Source organism: Thunnus thynnus, chromosome 13 (genome assembly GCF_963924715.1).
Source record: "Thunnus thynnus chromosome 13, fThuThy2.1, whole genome shotgun sequence".
Taxonomy (NCBI): domain Eukaryota; kingdom Metazoa; phylum Chordata; class Actinopteri; order Scombriformes; family Scombridae; genus Thunnus; species Thunnus thynnus.
This window is the reverse complement of record NC_089529.1, coordinates 10,580,887-10,599,452: the sequence shown is the minus strand read 5'-3', so window position 1 is coordinate 10,599,452 and position 18,566 is coordinate 10,580,887. Positions and strand designations below refer to the sequence as shown.

Here is an 18,566-nt window from a genome sequence, read left to right as displayed (position 1 = left end):
AAAGTGTTTTAGACTTATCTCGCCCTGGTCTGGTGACAAGACCCTCCTGTGGAACGCGAACCTGGAGTCTCCTGAAGAGCCAGGCAGCGGCCACAGAAACACTCACTGCAACCACGAGGGTCCAACTGCAGCATCTCAGACCTCTCTCCTCAGGCCCCTCAGACCTCCCTCCCCAGACCTCTCTTCTCAGGTCTCTCAGACTTCCCTTTTCAGGCCTCTCAGATCTCTCTTCTTAAGTCCCTCAGACCTCTCTCCTCAGGTCCCTCTCATGCAGACATTACCGCCCCCTTCTGGTCGGGGGATGTATTGTATTTTCTTTCAGAAGTCAACTGCCAGGTCATAGTTCATAAAATATAATTATATGAAAACTACATATTAGAAATCTAATTATAAATATATGAAGACTATATATACTGTAATATATATTACAAATATTGAAATACATCAATATTAGTTATTAAAATAATTATTGATGCACAAATAGCCATGTATTAATATTATTAATATATTACTTATATGATAAAATCCACAATCTTCCATTACATTGATAATTGTCACTCCACTTATGTAAAACCTATCGGATTAGAAAATTACTAATTCCAGTGTAACTGCAGGCAGTGATTGTATTTATATACAGTCAATTGTCCGAGCACATCTTGAAAAAAAGAAAACAATCACAACACAGTAGGCAGGCTAATGGCTCCAAACGCTTTTATTCTACCGTTACATAACATGTTCATCTTTCTTCCATCTTCATAACATTTCCAAAATCCGGCATATTAACAATATCTTGTAATCTTGTGAGATGGGCCTCATCTGTGGAATGAAACATAAATTAATCATTCATTCATTAATATCTGAATATGATATAGCAATACATGCACAATCAGTGACCAGTTAGCATAACTAAATGACGGACATACTACTTGCAAGATATCTAACAGTATATAATAATAATAATAATAATAATAATAATAATAATAATAATAATAAGGATCAGGAAAATGAGAAAGAAAACTAAAAGTATTTTAGTTATATAGGTAGCTGCTGATCACACATTGTAAGTTTATTAGAACAGCATTTATTGGAAAGCTAAGTTAGTCGCTGGCGGCTAATGAGCTACCAACAGCTGTATGCAGTAAACTGCAAGCTAATGTTAGCTAACTTGCTAACCTCAATGGGAATTTATACCAGTAAGCTAATAGGCTAGCAGTCGGATTCATTTTCAACAGCTTTTACGTGGAATTTGCCCAAAATGTTAAATAGTTGGATTAAAAAGCTAACATTTCTTGTCCATTGAGTAATTTTCAACACAAATTAAAACATCACTACAATAAAGTATGACCATTTGACTAGTTTACCAGTAAGCTAAACCAATTTATCTTGATAGAAAGTTATCAATCCGAAATATTTTTGAATAAATACAAAGGAAAAATACTTTAAGTGAAAAACTGTTTGTTTGACACTTTGTTTTCTCTTTTTGTTCTTCATGCTTGTTTATATGTTAGTTTTTTGGATTTGACTGTTTTCAGTAAAGTTGAGGGAAAAATCATTAAAGTAATAGCTACAGTAAATGTAAATCAATAAATACAAGCATGTGGACAATAATGTTATTAACTGTTTTCTTTTTAAAGATTGTTTTACATGTAATTATTGAGTCATTAATGTGACGTTACTTTCTTTTTTCAAATGGAAACCATCCCCATTCTTTCCAAGTCTGCTAATTCTCAATTTAAAAAATGTTTTTAAAGTTTTAATAGTTTGCATAGGTATATGTCATATACAAATAAAACTCCTGGTACTCACAGCAGTACTATAGTTAGTGCTGCACAGTGGAAAGTATTGTGTCGTGTATATTTCTGGGCTGCACTGTGTCCCACATTGAACCTTTGTACATCATGAGCACTGCTGGACAGTACTGTGTAGTAGTTTTGTGTACTTTTACAAAGGATGTATACTTAGTGTGTATGCTTTTTTACTGTGTATGTTAAGTTTTATGCACACACTGTAAACCAATTTCCCTTTGGGATAATAATAAAGTTAATCTAGTAGGTGGCATAATATTCAACTATGCTGCAGGTGTTACTGTCCTCGAGGCCCTGATGGTCATAAAATAGTCACAAGTCAAGATAAATACGCATCTCTCAAATTCTATAGTATGTGGCCATGAAGGTAAAATTATCATTATTAAAAGAACTCCAAAAACCCTGAAACAAACAATGAGTGAGACTCTTATTACAGTGGCTATGCTGGTAATACCTGCACTGTATGTTGATTAGATTGTGTTTATTTCAGGGGTAATAGTGGAATTATACTTATAATTTTGTCAGTGTATGGTAGCGCTTCTGTGAATCTCAGTTTGGCCTTTTCCTACAAGGTCCTGTTAAGAGAGTGTGCTGTATATGACATATAGTGTCATAGTATAGTATAATAATAATTATGCAACTGTGTGCTTATTCCAACGGATTAGATCTCAGGTCTAAATTATGTGTGAAATTTCAATTAATATGATCAGAATTAGGTTATTAAAGGGTTGAACAATTTCTAATAGGCTTTATTGTTTCCTGCACTGTATCTAGTGAGAGGGGTTATTCTGTGTCGTATCTACTTACTTAAAAGGAACAGAAATAGCCTTACTTGATCAAATGAAAACTTGAAAGAAGTCAGAGTAAACATAGTGTTTAAACAGCTTAAATTTTCACCAAAAAAAAAAAAAAACACTACATAGTATCAGCACTTTTATTAATCATTTTAATACATTTTGACATTACAGTCTGACGCCTGAAGTACACTGGTTTCTGAAAACAATCTGAAGCAATGAAGTGCAAAAGAGCTTTGCAGCCTCACTTAAACCATGTGGAAAAATGTTATGGTTGCACATTTTAAAAGCAAACTTAGAGTAATTTAAATTCAATGGCGATACATTTAAGTGGAAAAAAAAACAACTTATGGAAACGAATATGATAATGGGTAAAGGATGCCTTAAAGCCAAGTTATGTCCAGTCATCTAACATTTAAGTATAAGAATGAAACAGATTGAATAAGGCATGCCAATATGTTCATAGCCATTGCGGTTTAATATTAATCTCCAGCTGAGTCATACTGTAAATTTCAGACTTTTAAATCACTTTTATATTTCTTCATGTATAATAAAAGGCACTCTATCTTATTTGTTATGGCAAGCTCATGAGCATAACCAGAGATAATTAATGCTACTGTCACTGCAGCTCTGCTATCATTTGAAACACTTAACAGCTAAACATAAGAGATGGACCGGAGGGTGTTGTTATCACACCATGCTAACGTAACAAACCACACTGACTCCTTGAAATCGAGTCCTGTGTTTATTGCAAGTATTCACACGCGCAGTGGAAATGCTACCTAACACTATATTCACAGTTGGTGATTAACAACTGTGCACACTTTTCTCTTGTTATTCTCCTAATCATTCAGAACAAGGCACAGATGTTCATTCAGGTCCATTAAACTGAAAAACTACCCAAAGCAAATAATTAGTTGTGTTACACACTCTGCTGACTATAAAAACAATATTGACTGATACTAGCTTTAAAACAAGCATGTGCAAGAAATATTCACACATTGACATTTTGAGTAAATGATCGTTAACTGGGACAAATAAACTATTGCATATTCTGTGCAGCTTATTAATATTGCATGGGAACATCTCTAATCAATTTATGACTGAGACAGAGCATGTTTGAGAGTCATAAATACAAGTCTGGACTAAAGGATAATAAATAATGTTAACTAGTTAGAAAAATGAACCTTACAAAAACTCATATCACTCAATGACAGGAATGTCATACATGACACATTATGTAGTCATAAAAAAAAACAATATTTGGTCACATTAATCTAAAAGCAGTGACTTATGAAGACAACTCCTCACTTTTTATGCATTCAATAACTACTTTTAGACTACTATTAGAATAAGCTAACACTCCAGCCCTTTAGCTACATTTTTGAATAAACAAAAACAACTCACGAGGCATTTAGTAGGTTTTAGTGCTAAAGTTTTGACCTCAAAATATCTGTTTGCAACAGCATATCTTCAAAACTGCTTCAGCAGTACTGCCTTCAAATCAAAGATCTAATAAACTCTTGCAAAATAGAGGAATGAAGTGAGTGTTTCTATGAAGTGTATAAGGCATAAATATTTTACCCGAGTAATATTTTAGTGTACATCAAAAACTATCAACACTGATTGTAGGTAGGTTGATATGCTAAACAGTACTCACTATTCTGGTAACGTGTCCGCTCAACCCTGGAGAAAGAGTACAATATGGCTGTAGTCAAGTAGTCTGAGACAGACATTCTTCTGTTGGAAGCAGACTCTACATGACCTGTGATAGATGCAATACAGTAATCTGCTGAATCAGACATTTGGTAGTGGTTTACTAATATGATGTGTCACCAAAAGAGGCAATTCGACACACAGAACCTTCGTGGTGCCGGTTGTGTCCTACTGATTATGACTGTATGGCGCCTTCTCACAGGTAGGATTCAGCTTCTGCGACCGTCATGAGGGTCAAGTAGTGTCAAACAAAGGTCTGCACTGGGGTGATGGAGCGTGTGGGGGAGCCTGCCCGTTCAGAGGAAGAAGAAGCTGAGCGATTGGTCACTTCTCGCTGTAACTCGTCCACTCGCTTCTGCAGCTCTGCACGCTTTGCCAGCAGCTCCTTGTAGCGCTGATGAACAGGTTCCTGGCAAAATAAAGGCAACGTGTAAAGCTAAATGTTCAACCACAGAAATGTAGTACAGTACTTGTGGAGTCTAAACACTTTCCTTTTAAAAACGCTGAAGTCAGATGGATGAAGCGGATAAACAAGAGACAGGCTTCTTGGCGTACCTGAGGTCTCATGCGAGGATTCCAGCGGATGTAGTAGCCAACCCAAAGCTCCAGGTGGCGTAAGCTGACTACAGGGAACAGCACATGGTTGGAGTAGTTCACATATAAAGGATTGGTAAACTCCTCCAGCTGGCTGTTAATATAGGACCACAAGGATACCGTCCTCTTTGGAATCTCCTGTCGAGTAGAAATTCAGTTGTTATAATACTAAATGTGCAACAAAACTCCTTACGAGTAATTGACTTTCTACTCCGTGCTTTTTCCTCGGCAAGCCTTATTTCTCTATCTCAAACCTAAAAATGATGATACGAGGTCACACATAATATTAAGAAATTCAGACTTTTGCATCAGCAACCAAATGAATAGAATAGTTGGAGAAACAAAATGCTCTTACTTCCTTCAACCTCTGCTGTTCGCTGTTACACAAGAATGTCCCGAACAGGCAGCTGTACAGGTGGTCCAGGATGGTCACCAGGAAGAATTCATTAAACTCAAAAGCTGCAGGAAACTTAAATAAAAACCGCTTTGTTAGTATCCATAACAGAGCATTTTACTCTGAGAATTTTTTTTCACATTTCAGCACCACTTGTTTCTCACCTGGCGAGTCAACTGCCAGACGCAGTCAATGAACTGAATAAAAACAGGTGAGCGGTCTGCGTCTGTGTGGTTCTTATCGCCGTGGCCGATACGCTGAAATAAATGGCGGAAAGAGGAAAGGTGATGTAACTGGAAAGGCCACCTGACTTTAAGCAGGAATTTCTGAAACTCCAAAAGTGTACGACAAATTATTTACCAGCTGAAAGCGATGACCGAAGCTCAGCCACTCTTTCTCGAGCAGCACCTCGAAGCCGCGAATGGTGCGGTAATAACTGTCCAGCATGAGCATGGCCAAGGAGGTGAGCTGGCCTGTGCGGTCCCAGCCGTCGCTACAGTGCACCACCACTGACGTCTTCCCAGACTCTACCTTGTCTGCAATCCGCAGCGCTCCCGCCAGGATCAGCTACAAACACACAAACAACTCTGTCAAAAAGCTCTGAATCAGGTCATTTTCGTTTTTTTTATTTTTTTTTACCTCGTTCACAATCGCAGCGACGCATCAGTATGCTCACCTTGATGTGCTCGAGCCAATGAGTTGACTCCAGATTGGAGAGCCAGTGGGAGTCCTCGATGTTGGGGTAGACCACATCCTTCAGCTTACGGAGTGACTCTCTCATCACATGGATATTGTGAATATCCAAGAACACCAGCTCAGCATTTTGATAAGCATCCTCGCTTTCATATCCACCCCCTTTCATCTAAAGGAAAGAAGAAAACAATGGAGACAGGTTCATCCGCTGAGCGAAGGTCAGACATTTGCAAATAACAGTGCAACTGACCGTAACCTCAAGATAAAAATCCTGTCCTTTCCTCTTAATAAATATTGCTTTTAAAAAAAAATCAGCTTAAGAAAAAAAACCTTGTTGGCAGCAGCGTTGACACTGGGCCTGGCATCAAAAATGAAGAGTTTATGGGACTGAGCATTTGCATCCATGATAGCCTGGAGGTATTTCTCATCCTCTTTGCTCCGCTTCCCATTCACCCCAACCATAGGCTGACTGCAGCGCGTCACCGTCGCCTGGCTTTCTGGGTGGATCCATGACAGCACCTACACATAGAGTACAACAGAATATTACCACAGACTGTCCCACAAACCAACTGCACAGGTGAAGATGACTGCATCCATGCTGAAGAGCGGTCACTCACAGGTATCCTCCCTTTTGCCCGGAAGGCAGCTACTCTCTTCAGCTCCTCATCTGGGATGTTGACAGGCACCGCCATAGTTGACGGGTAGGTGTCACACAGCTCGTAGTGATCGTTAACTTTTGTGATCCTCCAGCTTTCATTGGGTATGCCCTTCCAAGAAAACACACAACCTGATAAGCTTTCTTTGACATTTAGCTAAGTAGTCGTGCCGTGAAATTTGTAAAAAAAAAATACCTGTCTTTTGTATTCTGAGACACAGTCATACACCTTCCATCCATTTTCGGGAAACACTTGCCCGTAATCGAAGGCGAAGATTTGCTGTGGAGAGTGGGAGAGACATTCATCAGTTGGTGGTCAGCGCAGAGCTACAGTGTGGGATGCGGTGAGGCTGAGGATCACTCACCAGCCCGTTGGAAACAGGAAACGCAAATTTCATCAGCACTTCGAAAATGGACTTCCTGAGTGTGTCCTCCATCTGCTTGTGTGCAAATCGTAGATTACGCATATCCTGCAGAGAGGCAGAGCAGCGGGTCATGGTCAACCACAGGGATCAACAGCAGTATGTAAATATTCATAGCAGTTAATCCTCCATGTCTGATAACAGGTTATTAGCTAGTGGGCTGTTGTGGACATAGAGCTTGTTCATAGGCTCACTGTCTTCATGACTATGATTTACGCCAGTGTTGCTTACACAGCAGAAATAAAAAGCCTGTGTACTGTTCTCTACTGTACTATCTGGAGGTTCCTGCAATCTGTGACTTTGTTGGTGTCACACTCTTGAAGACAATGCAATCATCATACTGGAAACTGTAAACTCTACTATACCACCATACTGCTGCTAGAGATTCATACTCAGAGCTGATTGAATAACTACATCAAATAATATGAGGCCATTTTGTGGCTCACCTTGCAAACGAGCCCATAGGACACATCACCACGGCTTGATGCACTTCCAATCTTTTCCACACGACTCACCACCCCGAGGGGCAGGTCCAGCACAAATGCTGGCTCCTAGAAAGCAACTATGCATTAACAAAACCAAACTGATATTTCTAAATATTCATCAGCTTTTTAAAAAAATCACAAGACATACCCTGTCCATGCATTTGAAGAAAAGTCTGTAGTTGGTAACTATCACTGTTCCCCTCAGTGCTCCAATGAAAGGACAGAAGTAGGTGACATCTTGGGCTACGGAATAAAACAAGGAAAAATGTATTGATTTGGGCACTTAAAGAAAAAAAACACCTGCCATGTATGACAAATATATTACAAGTTGCTTTATTGTGGGGAAAAAAGCTACTTTGCATTCAATGAGTGTGAGCTATTTTTGCAGCAAAGAGAGAACCTACCCATGTCTTGCACAGTTTCCTTTGGAAGTAACTGTGGTTCCTCTTTATCTGAATCTCTGAGCACCTGGTGGAAACATTAGATACAAATTAGAGCTGAATGTGGAAACAGTCTCTCAATTTAATCCCAGGTAATCATCACCAAACATCATTCAACGATATGTGTTGGGTAATATGTGATTTATTAGGTGAAATACCTTGGCAGGAATTTTGGGCTTGACCTGAATGGAGCAGGAAAGAGGAGAGTCATGCTTCAGTTGTTATGATTAGTTATTTTAATGAAGCACAAGGATCTCTGCGAACTACATGCGGGCTACTGACCCTGAGCTCTGGAGAAAACTCGGAAGTGGACACAGAGTCAGAGGACATGGCAGAGGGTGGCTTGGCCTGGGCAGACCGGTCAGAGCGAGAGGTGGAAGTGCTGTTGAGAGATAATACGACATACTATATAATGAAAGGAAATACTTTCTGTAGGCTTTGACCACAGCCCTTTTTCTTCTTATTTCAGTTTCAACTTTTTGCAGTTTTTGTAGTGGCTTTGAAACCATTATTTGATTAGCTAATAATAATTGTTAGACATTTAGAAAATAAAACCACTGTCCATGTATTGGTTGCTGCTTGCTTCAGATGCATGCAGTAATAGTTTGTTAATGATTAAACAAAGTAAACAAATGTCTGATGTTGCTGCAGGCTAGTGCTTCATTAATTATCAATAGTGGGCTGAATTAATCATCAACAATTTTCATATTTGATGAATTGTGTATGTAACTTATCATTAATAATTTAATAACTAATAATAATAATAATTTATTGTAAGTAGTTTATTTATAAAAAGGCCAAGTATTCTCTGGTTCCTGCTTTCTCAGTTTCCTAAGCTTGTAAATTGATTTTTTTTTAGTTTTGGACTGTTGCTTGGACAAAATGACTCAATAGAAGACGTCAACTAGAGCTCTGGGAAATTCTGACAAAAGCAAAGCAAACCTTTATTTAGAAAGCACATTTCATTCCAGGTGGAAGTGCAATGTGCTTCACAGAGCTACCATGGAAGTTGCAGCCTTAAAACTATGTAGTGTACAAGATAAAACATTAGATATAAGTGAACACAATTAAAACAAACGTATAAATAATACATGTGAGTTAAAAACCATTAAGAAAACAGGAATAAAATAAAATAATTAGGACCAGGAATGGAGCAGAAAAATATAAACAATAATACACAAGAGTTACCATTTTAAAATAAAGTAGGAATAAAATAAAATAAAATAAAATAATAATGAAGACCAGCAAACCAGACTACTGCTACAAAGAAATGTTTTTAGTTTAGTTTTAAAATACGATCAATAGTGTCAAATGCTGCACTGAGATCCAATAAAACTAAAATAGAAACTCTACCATTGTCACTATTTATTCTTAAATCATTACTAATTACTAATCATTACTGACCAAGGCTGTTTCTGTTCTACGGTTGGGGCGAAAACCGGATTGGTAGAGATCCAGTATTTTGTTGGTTGCCAGGTGATTTACTGCTTGTGGACTTTTTAAATAGTTTTGCTTAGGAACAAGAGGTTGAGATTGGTCTGTAGTTATAAATAACAGACGGATCTAGAGTGGGCTTCTTTAAAAGTGGTTTGACAAGTGAAGATTTGAGTGATCTAGGAAAAATACCAGATTATATAGAGGTGTTTACAATGGTTAAAATATCCTTAGATAAACAGTTAAAAACACTTTTAAAAAAGGAGGTGTGAATGGGATCAAGAGAGGAAGTGGAAGAGTTAAGAATCAGCGTTCCAAGATCATCAGCACTGACTGGTGCAAAATGTCTTAAAATAGTAGTGAATTGAGAAAGAGGCAGGGTAGGAGGAGCACAAGTGATTGTGGAAATATTTGCCCTAATAGTCATTATTTTCTTGTGAAAGGAGGCAAAATCCTCACACTTATGGGTGGAAATAAAATCATCTGGAAATGAAGTTCTGGAGCTATTAGTCATTATAAAAGCTTATCTATAGATGAAAAGAGAGTCTTTGAATTGTGTGTATTATTGTTTATTATATGTTTTAAATATGCTTGCCTTGCTTTTCTAATTTCTGAGTTATAACTAATTAATAGATTTTTGTAAATAGTGATTTTGTAAAAGATGCTCTAGAAACTGGGTTTTATGCCATTTACACTCAGCCCTTCTGCAGTCCCTTTTCTTCCTCCTTATTGATTCATTCGTTAGCCAAGGACTTTGACTTTTATCAGACAACACTTCTATTTTAACAGGAGCAATATCATCTAAAACCAGTTAAGTACCTCGATTGAAGGCAATTACCATGTCATCACAGGTAACGACATATTAGACATTAGAACATTGCTACTGTGCTGTTTCTGGACGGTTTTGAGTTGACCCTTACAGGATCAAGATTGATTTTGAAAAAGATGCAGTAATGGTCTGATAAAGCAACGTCAAGTGCTGACATGGAAAGGATATTAACTTCTTTGGACATAATCAAGTCTAAGGTATGACCCAGGTTATGAGTGGGTCCAGTTACATGCTGAGAGAAACCAACCTCTGTTAGTGTAAAACTACCACTAGAGTCCAGCCAAGTTTCAGTTAGTTTCAACGTTTCCTGTTGTCTCAATCAGTAGCTGAGACTGCAGTCTGCGAGAGAGAGGCGTTAATCTGAGTCAGATTTTGACTGACCTGTGCATAGTTTTCTGTGTAATAAAATGGGACCGCCTACTTTCAACAACTTAAACAGGTATGATGGGATCATGGGATAGGGATACAGTCTGTGGGTCATTGGGGTGGGGGATATTATTGCTGCTACCTATCCTCCCAATCAGGGCACAAAATTAGCACCAGCCACCAGCCAAATGCTGGAAAAATATGCTAGTGGCTGGTAGATTTGCTTCATTCACCAGAGCACTGAAGAGACGATTGAAGTTCTCACAACTTTTCCTCTGAGAGGGAATCAGGCCTGACTGAATACAGATCTGAATACTACCAGCTAGTGTCTCATAGTCCTGTTGGACATTAATTGACTGCTTAAATCTAATATCATTTGTGTCCACATGAACATTAATATATGGGCAGTTGGGTGGATGTTAGTAAGAACAGTGATTTATCGATTATTCAGAAAAACAGATCAATCTATAACATCAAGTTAAGTAGTGACTTGTGGATTTTAGCTGCTGGTCAGACTGGTTCAACAAATAGGTTATGATCATAAGTTATATAATGTAATGACAGCTTGGCTATGGTAACCTCTGATGGGCATTTACGAAATCTGTGTGTAATTTGTGTAACACATGTATATTCGGTTAATCGATGAAAACACGACACTAGCCTATAACAACAATAATAGCCGTTAACTGGTGCCCTAATTTAGCTGCTGTGGTCATTTCATGGCAGCTTGTTAACCGGATTACATTATTTGTGGTTTATCAGTTGGTTACAAAAGTAGCATTATAATTAGACACGTTGACTTAAGTTATATAACATAAATATACAGATAATCTCCTGTTAGTTTCAAAACTTTGATCCAGTTGGTGAAGTGCAGTGTTGTGGTGGTTTTAGCTACCTGGACAATGAATCAACACTCGGCTGTCGGGAAGAGGAGCGTTTCGAGCCCAGACTGTCGGTGCTCCCGCTCTTCTCCATGTTCTCCGGGTCAAACTGTTGGATGACTGGTAGTCTGAACCCCGAGTATGCGACGGAGGTCCGTATGTCCACCGAAGAGTGTCTTTAAATCCCCCCTCGGAGTGCAGTAAATCCCCACAAACAAAAGGAAGCTGCCATATTTTCCCAGCAGTCTCCCAGTCCCCGGCTGTCACAAGGAGGCGACTGTTGGAGATGGCGCCCCCTGCAGCCAACATGCAGCCAACATGCTGCCCCCTGCAGCCCAGGGATAAGATCTTATTATACATCCAACCTGCAGCTAACATGCTGCCCATAGATGTAATATAATGTCTTATCATACATCCAACATGCTGCCCTCACTGCTCTTCATACTGTTTAATGTTGTTTTTGTACTGAAACAGCTGTTACCTAAGGTAGAGGATTAGGGCCTCACTGAAAACAGTCTTCTCAAAAAAGTCATAATATTACATGAATAAAGTCGTAACATTACAAGAAAAAAGTTGTAATATTACAAAAAGAAAGTTGTATTATTACAAGAAAAAAATTCTATTATAAGAATAAGTCATAATATTACATAAAAAAAGTTGTAATATTACAAGAATAAAGTTGTAACATTACAAGAGTAAAGTTATGATATTATGAGAATAACCCGTTGTTAGGAGAAAATTGTAATAGTATTTTTAAGGGGGAATATCAGAGGAGCAGTCTGCCTCCTGTGTTAAGATGAGGAATGTGGAGCATCTTGTGAGGTTATACTTTAGTTTAGGTTTCACAAATAACCAAATACTTCATCTTTTGGCACGTCAGCACCAGATTATTGTGACTATCAGAACATTAAAATGATTGTGTCTATTCTGAATGAAAGAACCACACAGACTTGGAAGAAATCGTCTTTTTGGTGAAAGAGATGACTGGAAGTGATTGACTGCAGGACTACCATTGGTTACATCTGATATCTGATATTACCCCTTTTTTCTTGTAGAATTAAAACTTTATTCTTGTAATATTAAAAATTCATTATCTCTTCATCTTTAAGTTTACCCCCAAACCTGAAAAACTTCAGATGACATTAAAGACTTGAAATTATAATGTGACCAATTTCATGGATATATAGAATCATTTGTATTCTATATAAAAATGTGATATTTAAAAAACTATGAGAACTGTGTCATTAACAAATCCAGTGGATGGACGAATAAAAAAAGGAAAAAGTAGGAATACGGTATTTTACTACTATTCTGGACATCCATCCTTCTAAGAGAAATTTCTGAGTCATTTTAAACACAAGTCTTTGTTTATTGAAATAGGTAATTGAATAGTAAAAAAAGCAAACAAAAAACCTACAGAAGGAATATGTTAACAATTTCACTCAACTTTCTACAAGCTTTATTCAAAGGATGTAACTCACCAACTCATTTATGTACATTTTACGTGTTGACTGTACAAATACTAATGTATTTGAATACAGAATGTGTTTGAATGACAATTTACCATTCTTGGGACAGAGGGCAGAAAGGAGAGAGGAGAGCAGACAAATGAGATTAAAAAAAAAAAAAACATCATAAAATTAAAGTCCTTTACTTGACATATTTTTCCATAAATTTCTTGTGAAACTCAGAGCGCAGCGTATCATTGACAAAGCGTTTCTCCTTCCGTGCTTCGTCCACTCCTTTGGCACAGTTCTTGAACACGACATCATCATCCCACCTAGAAAGATATTAAATTAATTGTTGATGATTAGCAGTAAGTGGTGAAAACTTATTTTCTTCAAATACAACACTCATGTAATGCATACGTGTGTGTTTGTATGTGTATGTGAGATACCTTCTCTTGACCCTGAATGTATTCTGAGTCTGAGTCATCTGTTGCTGCTGCTGCTGTCCTGCCAAGTTAATCAACGGATTGCCACTCAAAATATTCTCCATACGAATCCTCTCCTCCTCTGCCTTTTGCTCCCGCTCCTAAAATGTGAAAAGAAACAAATTCACTGTAAAAACAAGACATTTTTCTTTTCTTAAACATAACCCATATCTAAATTTGCTGATTGTACTTTCATCTCGGTTCTTGTCAGACAGAAGGTACGAACAAATCAGACTGAAATGATACTTTACTTTGCGTTCTTGCTCTTCAGCCCGCTCCTTCTTGATCTTCTCCAGTTCTGCCAGAAGAGCTGCAGTGTCGTCATCGTCGCTGTCCTCCTCAGAATCCTCGTCCTCATCATCCTATAAACAATCAAGAATCATCGGTGAGGGAGCTTAATGAGTGCTAATCACCGTTAAGTGTCCGGTAGGTCTCGCAGTGCAAGCACTTACATCTGTGAGAGGATCATCAGCATCAAGATTGGCTGCTGGGATCTGATCCAATCTGGGCCTCTTTGAGGATGATGATGAAGATGATGTGGTGTGTTCTGGAAAATGAGGGTCAATGAAGTATTTTAAGAGGCCGTTTTCATAGGCATCAACTCTTTGATAAAATGAGGGACTTGGTCAGAAATTTGCACTAAAGGACATGTTCAGTAAAGTGAGTCTAATAACTGCAGACAGACCAACCTCTCGGTCCCCTCTCTCTGGTCTTTTCACGTACAGCTACACGCTCCCTCTCCTCCAGCTCCCGGCGGAAGTCACGGGCACGCACCTCCTCGGGGGCATCCTGGGTAGGTTGCCTGAGGACGGGACAAAAATTGAAGAAGAAAAAAAGAACATCACAGATTAACTGGCATGTTTTGGTACAGATTTGGAAGAACTTGTGGTTCTTGTCAGACCGTTTTTTTACTATAAGACAGGTGAAGTGTTTTCAATTTTAAAAAGCAGCTCAGTGGGAAGAGTTCAAAAGGTGTCTTATTAGATTTACTGTGTGTCAGTGCCTGGCTAGCCAGCCAGCATTACACTCTGCATCACTGATTACAAACCCAAAAACTCAACTCCATTCATGTTCGATCTGCTGACCTGTACTTGATCTTGGTGTGACCTGGAAGATCTCGACTGGAATACTGCTTCGACAGTGCACTCAGATCACCCTCTCCTTTACCCCTCCCTCCCCTCGCCGGCTCAAACGTTGGTCTTGCAGCTGTAGTCATCTTTGATGGCTCTGCTGTGGCAAACACATGAAAGAAGAACAAACTTGAAATGAAAACCAAGTACTTCTCTGAACAGCGCAAGACCTTAGAACAATTACACAGGGTGGAGAAGCTAGAAGCTGGCAGATCTTGACACAAATATCAAGCCAACATGTCCATGATAAAGCAGCAATCCCCTCCTGTAAATCTAACATCTCTTATACTACAAAACAGTGATTACATGCTGCCAACTACCTAAAAATGCACAAAATTATCTGCAGGGTAAGGGGAAAATCTCTTATAATTATATTTATTATATATAAGAATAAAAAATACTTCATCAATCCTGAGGGAAATTTAAGTGTCGCAATAACACTGTCCAGCACACATAACACACAACAATAGAGCAAAACAAAATAGTTAAATATAACAGGTTATTATATACATTGTGCAGTGACAATATATATAGTATATAATGTGATCAGAGCAGCAGCAGTAGTGAAATAGATAAAAAATTGTTATTATCCATTGTGCAATGATCATATACATAGTATATAATGAAATAGATAAAAATACAAAATAAGAGAAGAGTCGTTATTATACCATGTGCAATAAAGACATTATTATTATTAGCCTATGCATTGTGCATATGTTACAGTTTACAGAATATTTGGTTTTGTAGTCATGTAGCTGTGTAAAACCTCAACAGTTAGGATTTTATTATTATAGTTTGGAGGCATTAGGATACGTGGTTTTGCTGCTGATATCACGAGTTTCCCAGCATTTGTTCAATCGCTTAGCACTGAATAACAGAAGAGCATTCAACAAAAAAAGGTAAGTAACACCTTAAATCTGTAAGTAAGCGTTGTGGCTGATCAAAGAGGAAAAAACCCAACAACACCCATGATTTTGCTACCATTTCTTTGGGAGACATATAAGCTGATTGTTAGTTTAATAAGAGTGCAAAACACTAGCCAGACATCTCACCAGCTAGCCGTTACAGCTAATAACTTGCTAGCAGGCTAGGCAGGTCTAACAACGCAGTTTAAGAGGAAAATAATACTACTTTGCCTCTCCAGCCGATTGTGTGTCACCACAGAGAGATAGGTGTTTATTGAAATATGCCATAAACTCAACTCACTGGTATTTTAGAAGATAATTTTAAGGTAATAACACTTACGAAGCTGCTCCCACACGACAGAAAGGAAGACCCGACACAACGAGGAACGTCACTTCCTGTAGAGACTTGATGCGTTCAAGAACACTCAGAACGGAGGAAACTCCCGTATATCCATTTAGGTAACGATTATCAGTCATTCACATATTTGTCTAAATATTACTTCGCCAAAAAATGTGATTAAGGTGCTTAAGTCTTACTAAGTAAACACTCAAACGTTTCTTATGTCAGATACTCCAGCTCTGCTGCAAGACAAGAGCAGACAACACAGGGCGATAATCAAGTCTCCTCATAGTAATATTGTGTAGTGTTGTTGTGGGGAAGGTAGGGGGCAGAAACTCAACCAGCACAGCTAGAAGAATTGTACATCACACAGATTATTATTGAGAAACCAATGCACTATTTATTAACTCTCATGCTTTAAAATTCAGTGATCTGGTTGAGTTTAAAACTGTCAGTTTGGATTTATGGTATTATGTATGTTTTAAAAAAACAAGGGATAGGAAAAATATAAAGAAGAGATGTATAACTTTTAAAGGGGTTAATCTATGGAATAACTATGACAGGGAATTAAAAATATGTAGTACACTTTGTGGATTTAAAATAATGTGAAAAAATAATTTTGTAAACAAATATAAAACTGAGATATGAACATCATGGTGAATGAAATGTTTGATTTTGTATTTTGGAAGTATTGTCTTGTATTGTTTATTTTTTGTCTGAGGTAAAAAGGGTAGACATAATAAGCTAAATAAAGCTTCAGTTTACACCTTTTTGGTCGATAATGTTTCTTTCTTTGTTTGTTTGATATAATTTGTAATGATTCATCTGTGTATATGTGCATTCTTTTGTAGTGCTGTTAAATAAAGAACAAATAAATTAAAATAAAAAAAACAGATTGTACAGTTTAGCATTTCAGTGGTATATGTATTACATGATCATAGCAGGATTGTGTAATCTGACATCTGAAAGCTGGAAACATGGAAATGAGTGACAGTCTAAATACCCACGACTACAACACCTACAGGAAAACAATGTCAAGCTGTCAGAAAGTTGAAACTTTAACTTTAGTGTCCCTGAGGGGAAATTTGTCTTGCAGTCAGGTGAAACACAGACCACATACTTGAACATACAGAACATAAATCATCACAAAATACAATGAAGAAAAACATTTTAAAAAATGAAAGTTATTCAAAGCACGCATACCGCAACATTTAATGTTTATGTTCTTGTTAATTGGTGTAATTACAATAATTGTAGGAGAATCATGGAGTATTATGACTTACAGTGAGTTTTTTTTTTTTTATTTCCTCTGTTCACTATGCATGCCATTCAATGCATATGGCATGTATATTAATAATACAAAAACAATTCAACGTCTCATTCCACTATGTCAGTACATACTGTATGTGAACATGTCATATGTCACTTTAACGACCTCCGTTTTGTTTTGATGATGTGCAGTAAAAATACTAGGAATTTTTACTGAAGATGTTGGCTGAGGTTCAAGGAGGTAAACCAGGTTCTGCTGGATTCCACACAACATTCAAATATTCTGTGTCTAAAAGATGTTTTATCCTTTGTCAAGTGTAACTGCTCCCACAGGAGAATAAAACTCAGAAAAGTAAAGACACAATACAGAATCCCTGCCAACAAACAAACAAAGTATTTGCAGTGTTTCCTGCAACCTACACGGTGAAAAAAAAGAATCCCACTTAGGTTTTGCTTAAAGAAATTTGGTATCAACTTCTGTTGACAGAAAGTGCCCCAGATAAAATTATTCAACAAAAGAGACTGAGGTAAAGCTTGTTGGTGTGCCTGTGATTTCATTTTCATTGGAGTGAATGCACATTTCATTTGGGTGCGTTTGGGTGTAAATGATATTGAAAGGTTGTGATGAGGCAGTAGATTAAATTCCGAGGAACTGCAGGTTGAGATCAGGTCTCTCTTGATTGCCAGCATCCCTCCAACTGGAACAGCGTGTTTTTGAAGGAATATCCTTCTTTGGAAGCTGAGAGTGAAGCAACACAAAAAGGTTTTTGATGAAATGTCTTCAGCTACTCAGATGCGGGCTTTCAGTGTAGTAGGTATAGTGTGTGAGACTAAAGTCAGTATATAAAAAAAACACTGTTAAGTACTAAATTGTAGGTTTGGTTTAAATACTGTAAACTTGTTACACACATTAAAGGAGATTAACACAAAAACTATTGATAAAAAAGGTTATAAAACTGATGAAAGCTTTTCATTTGGTTCTCAGGAAAGTGTGGTTGTCAAAATCTGGCAGGAAAACATCTCTGGAATTTGACATTATAAACTTAAACCAGAAATGTGAAACTATAAAACAATAGCACCTGTCTACACACACTGTGGTTGCCATGAATAACAACCCACCCACCCACTCGGTTAACCTGCATAGCAGCATCCAGGTGTGGCACTCCAGACTAGCAGGGGGTGGAATCTGAATGATTGGGGGGGGGTTGGGGCTCAGGTTGAAGTGACTCTACCTGCCTGCCTGTTTGAGACAGAGACCCAGAGGAGGTTCGACATCGCTCTGCTCTGACAGCGCTCACACATCTGACCTGAACAGGTGAGAACACAACAAGAATGAACTTCACACCACTTACGATTTCATATTCATTAGATGTGCAGCTTAAGAGCTCATTACAAAGTCAGAATCGCTTTAATTTTCTGAGCATAATGAATTTGATCTGGTTAATTGGCGCTGGCGCATCTCTGGAGAGATTCATCACAAG

At 37.9% G+C, this 18,566-nt stretch overlaps 2 protein-coding genes across 3 annotated transcripts; both read right to left on the bottom strand.

Moving 5' to 3' along the window:
• Positions 1-2,725: 2,725 nt before the first annotated feature.
• On the bottom strand, positions 2,726-11,780 carry mtmr2 (myotubularin related protein 2). The gene is made up of 16 exons (XM_067607785.1): positions 11,523-11,780; positions 8,281-8,380; positions 8,157-8,180; positions 7,963-8,026; positions 7,707-7,801; positions 7,520-7,624; positions 7,017-7,121; positions 6,848-6,931; positions 6,614-6,763; positions 6,327-6,515; positions 5,980-6,165; positions 5,664-5,870; positions 5,468-5,560; positions 5,265-5,378; positions 4,871-5,047; positions 2,726-4,724 (listed from the first exon to the last, which is right to left on the bottom strand). Exons 1-16 carry the CDS (start codon positions 11,600-11,602, stop codon positions 4,560-4,562), a joined length of 1,938 nt encoding a protein of 645 aa, XP_067463886.1. The 5' UTR covers positions 11,603-11,780; the 3' UTR covers positions 2,726-4,559.
• A 1,170-nt stretch (positions 11,781-12,950) lies between these two features.
• Positions 12,951-15,916, bottom strand: cwc15 (CWC15 spliceosome associated protein homolog). Of its 2 annotated transcripts, none has more exons than XM_067607783.1 (7): positions 15,817-15,916; positions 14,527-14,671; positions 14,131-14,243; positions 13,894-13,988; positions 13,693-13,803; positions 13,406-13,542; positions 12,951-13,288 (listed from the first exon to the last, which is right to left on the bottom strand). In XM_067607783.1, the coding sequence occupies exons 2-7, from the start codon at positions 14,655-14,657 to the stop codon at positions 13,159-13,161; spliced, it is 717 nt and encodes a 238-aa protein (XP_067463884.1). In that variant the 5' UTR covers positions 14,658-14,671; positions 15,817-15,916; the 3' UTR covers positions 12,951-13,158. The 2 variants fall into 2 exon arrangements, with proteins under 2 accessions (XP_067463884.1, XP_067463885.1); XM_067607784.1 differs by having other exon boundaries at positions 14,527-14,668; positions 15,817-15,902.
• Between the last annotated feature and the right edge of the window lie 2,650 nt (positions 15,917-18,566).

Bases quoted from the DNA above. Each gene is read 5' to 3' on its own strand.
- cwc15 (XM_067607783.1), bottom strand. From the start codon at position 14,657: ATGACTACAGCTGCAAGACCAACGTTTGAGCCGGCGAGGGGAGGGAGG. The intron at 13,989-14,130 runs GTTGGTCTGTCT...CTCATTTTCCAG, and splicing joins CAGAGAGAGGGGACCGAGAG to AACACACCACATCATCTTCA. The intron at 13,543-13,692 runs GTAAAGTATCAT...TTCACATTTTAG, and splicing joins CTGAAGAGCAAGAACGCAAA to GAGCGGGAGCAAAAGGCAGA.
- mtmr2 (XM_067607785.1), bottom strand. From the start codon at position 11,602: ATGGAGAAGAGCGGGAGCACCGACAGTCTGGGCTCGAAACGCTCCTCT. The intron at 8,381-11,522 runs GTAGCTAAAACC...ATCTCTCAACAG, and splicing joins AGTGTTGATTCATTGTCCAG to CACTTCCACCTCTCGCTCTG. The intron at 5,379-5,467 runs GTGAGAAACAAG...TTTTTATTTAAG, and splicing joins TCTGGCAGTTGACTCGCCAG to TTTCCTGCAGCTTTTGAGTT.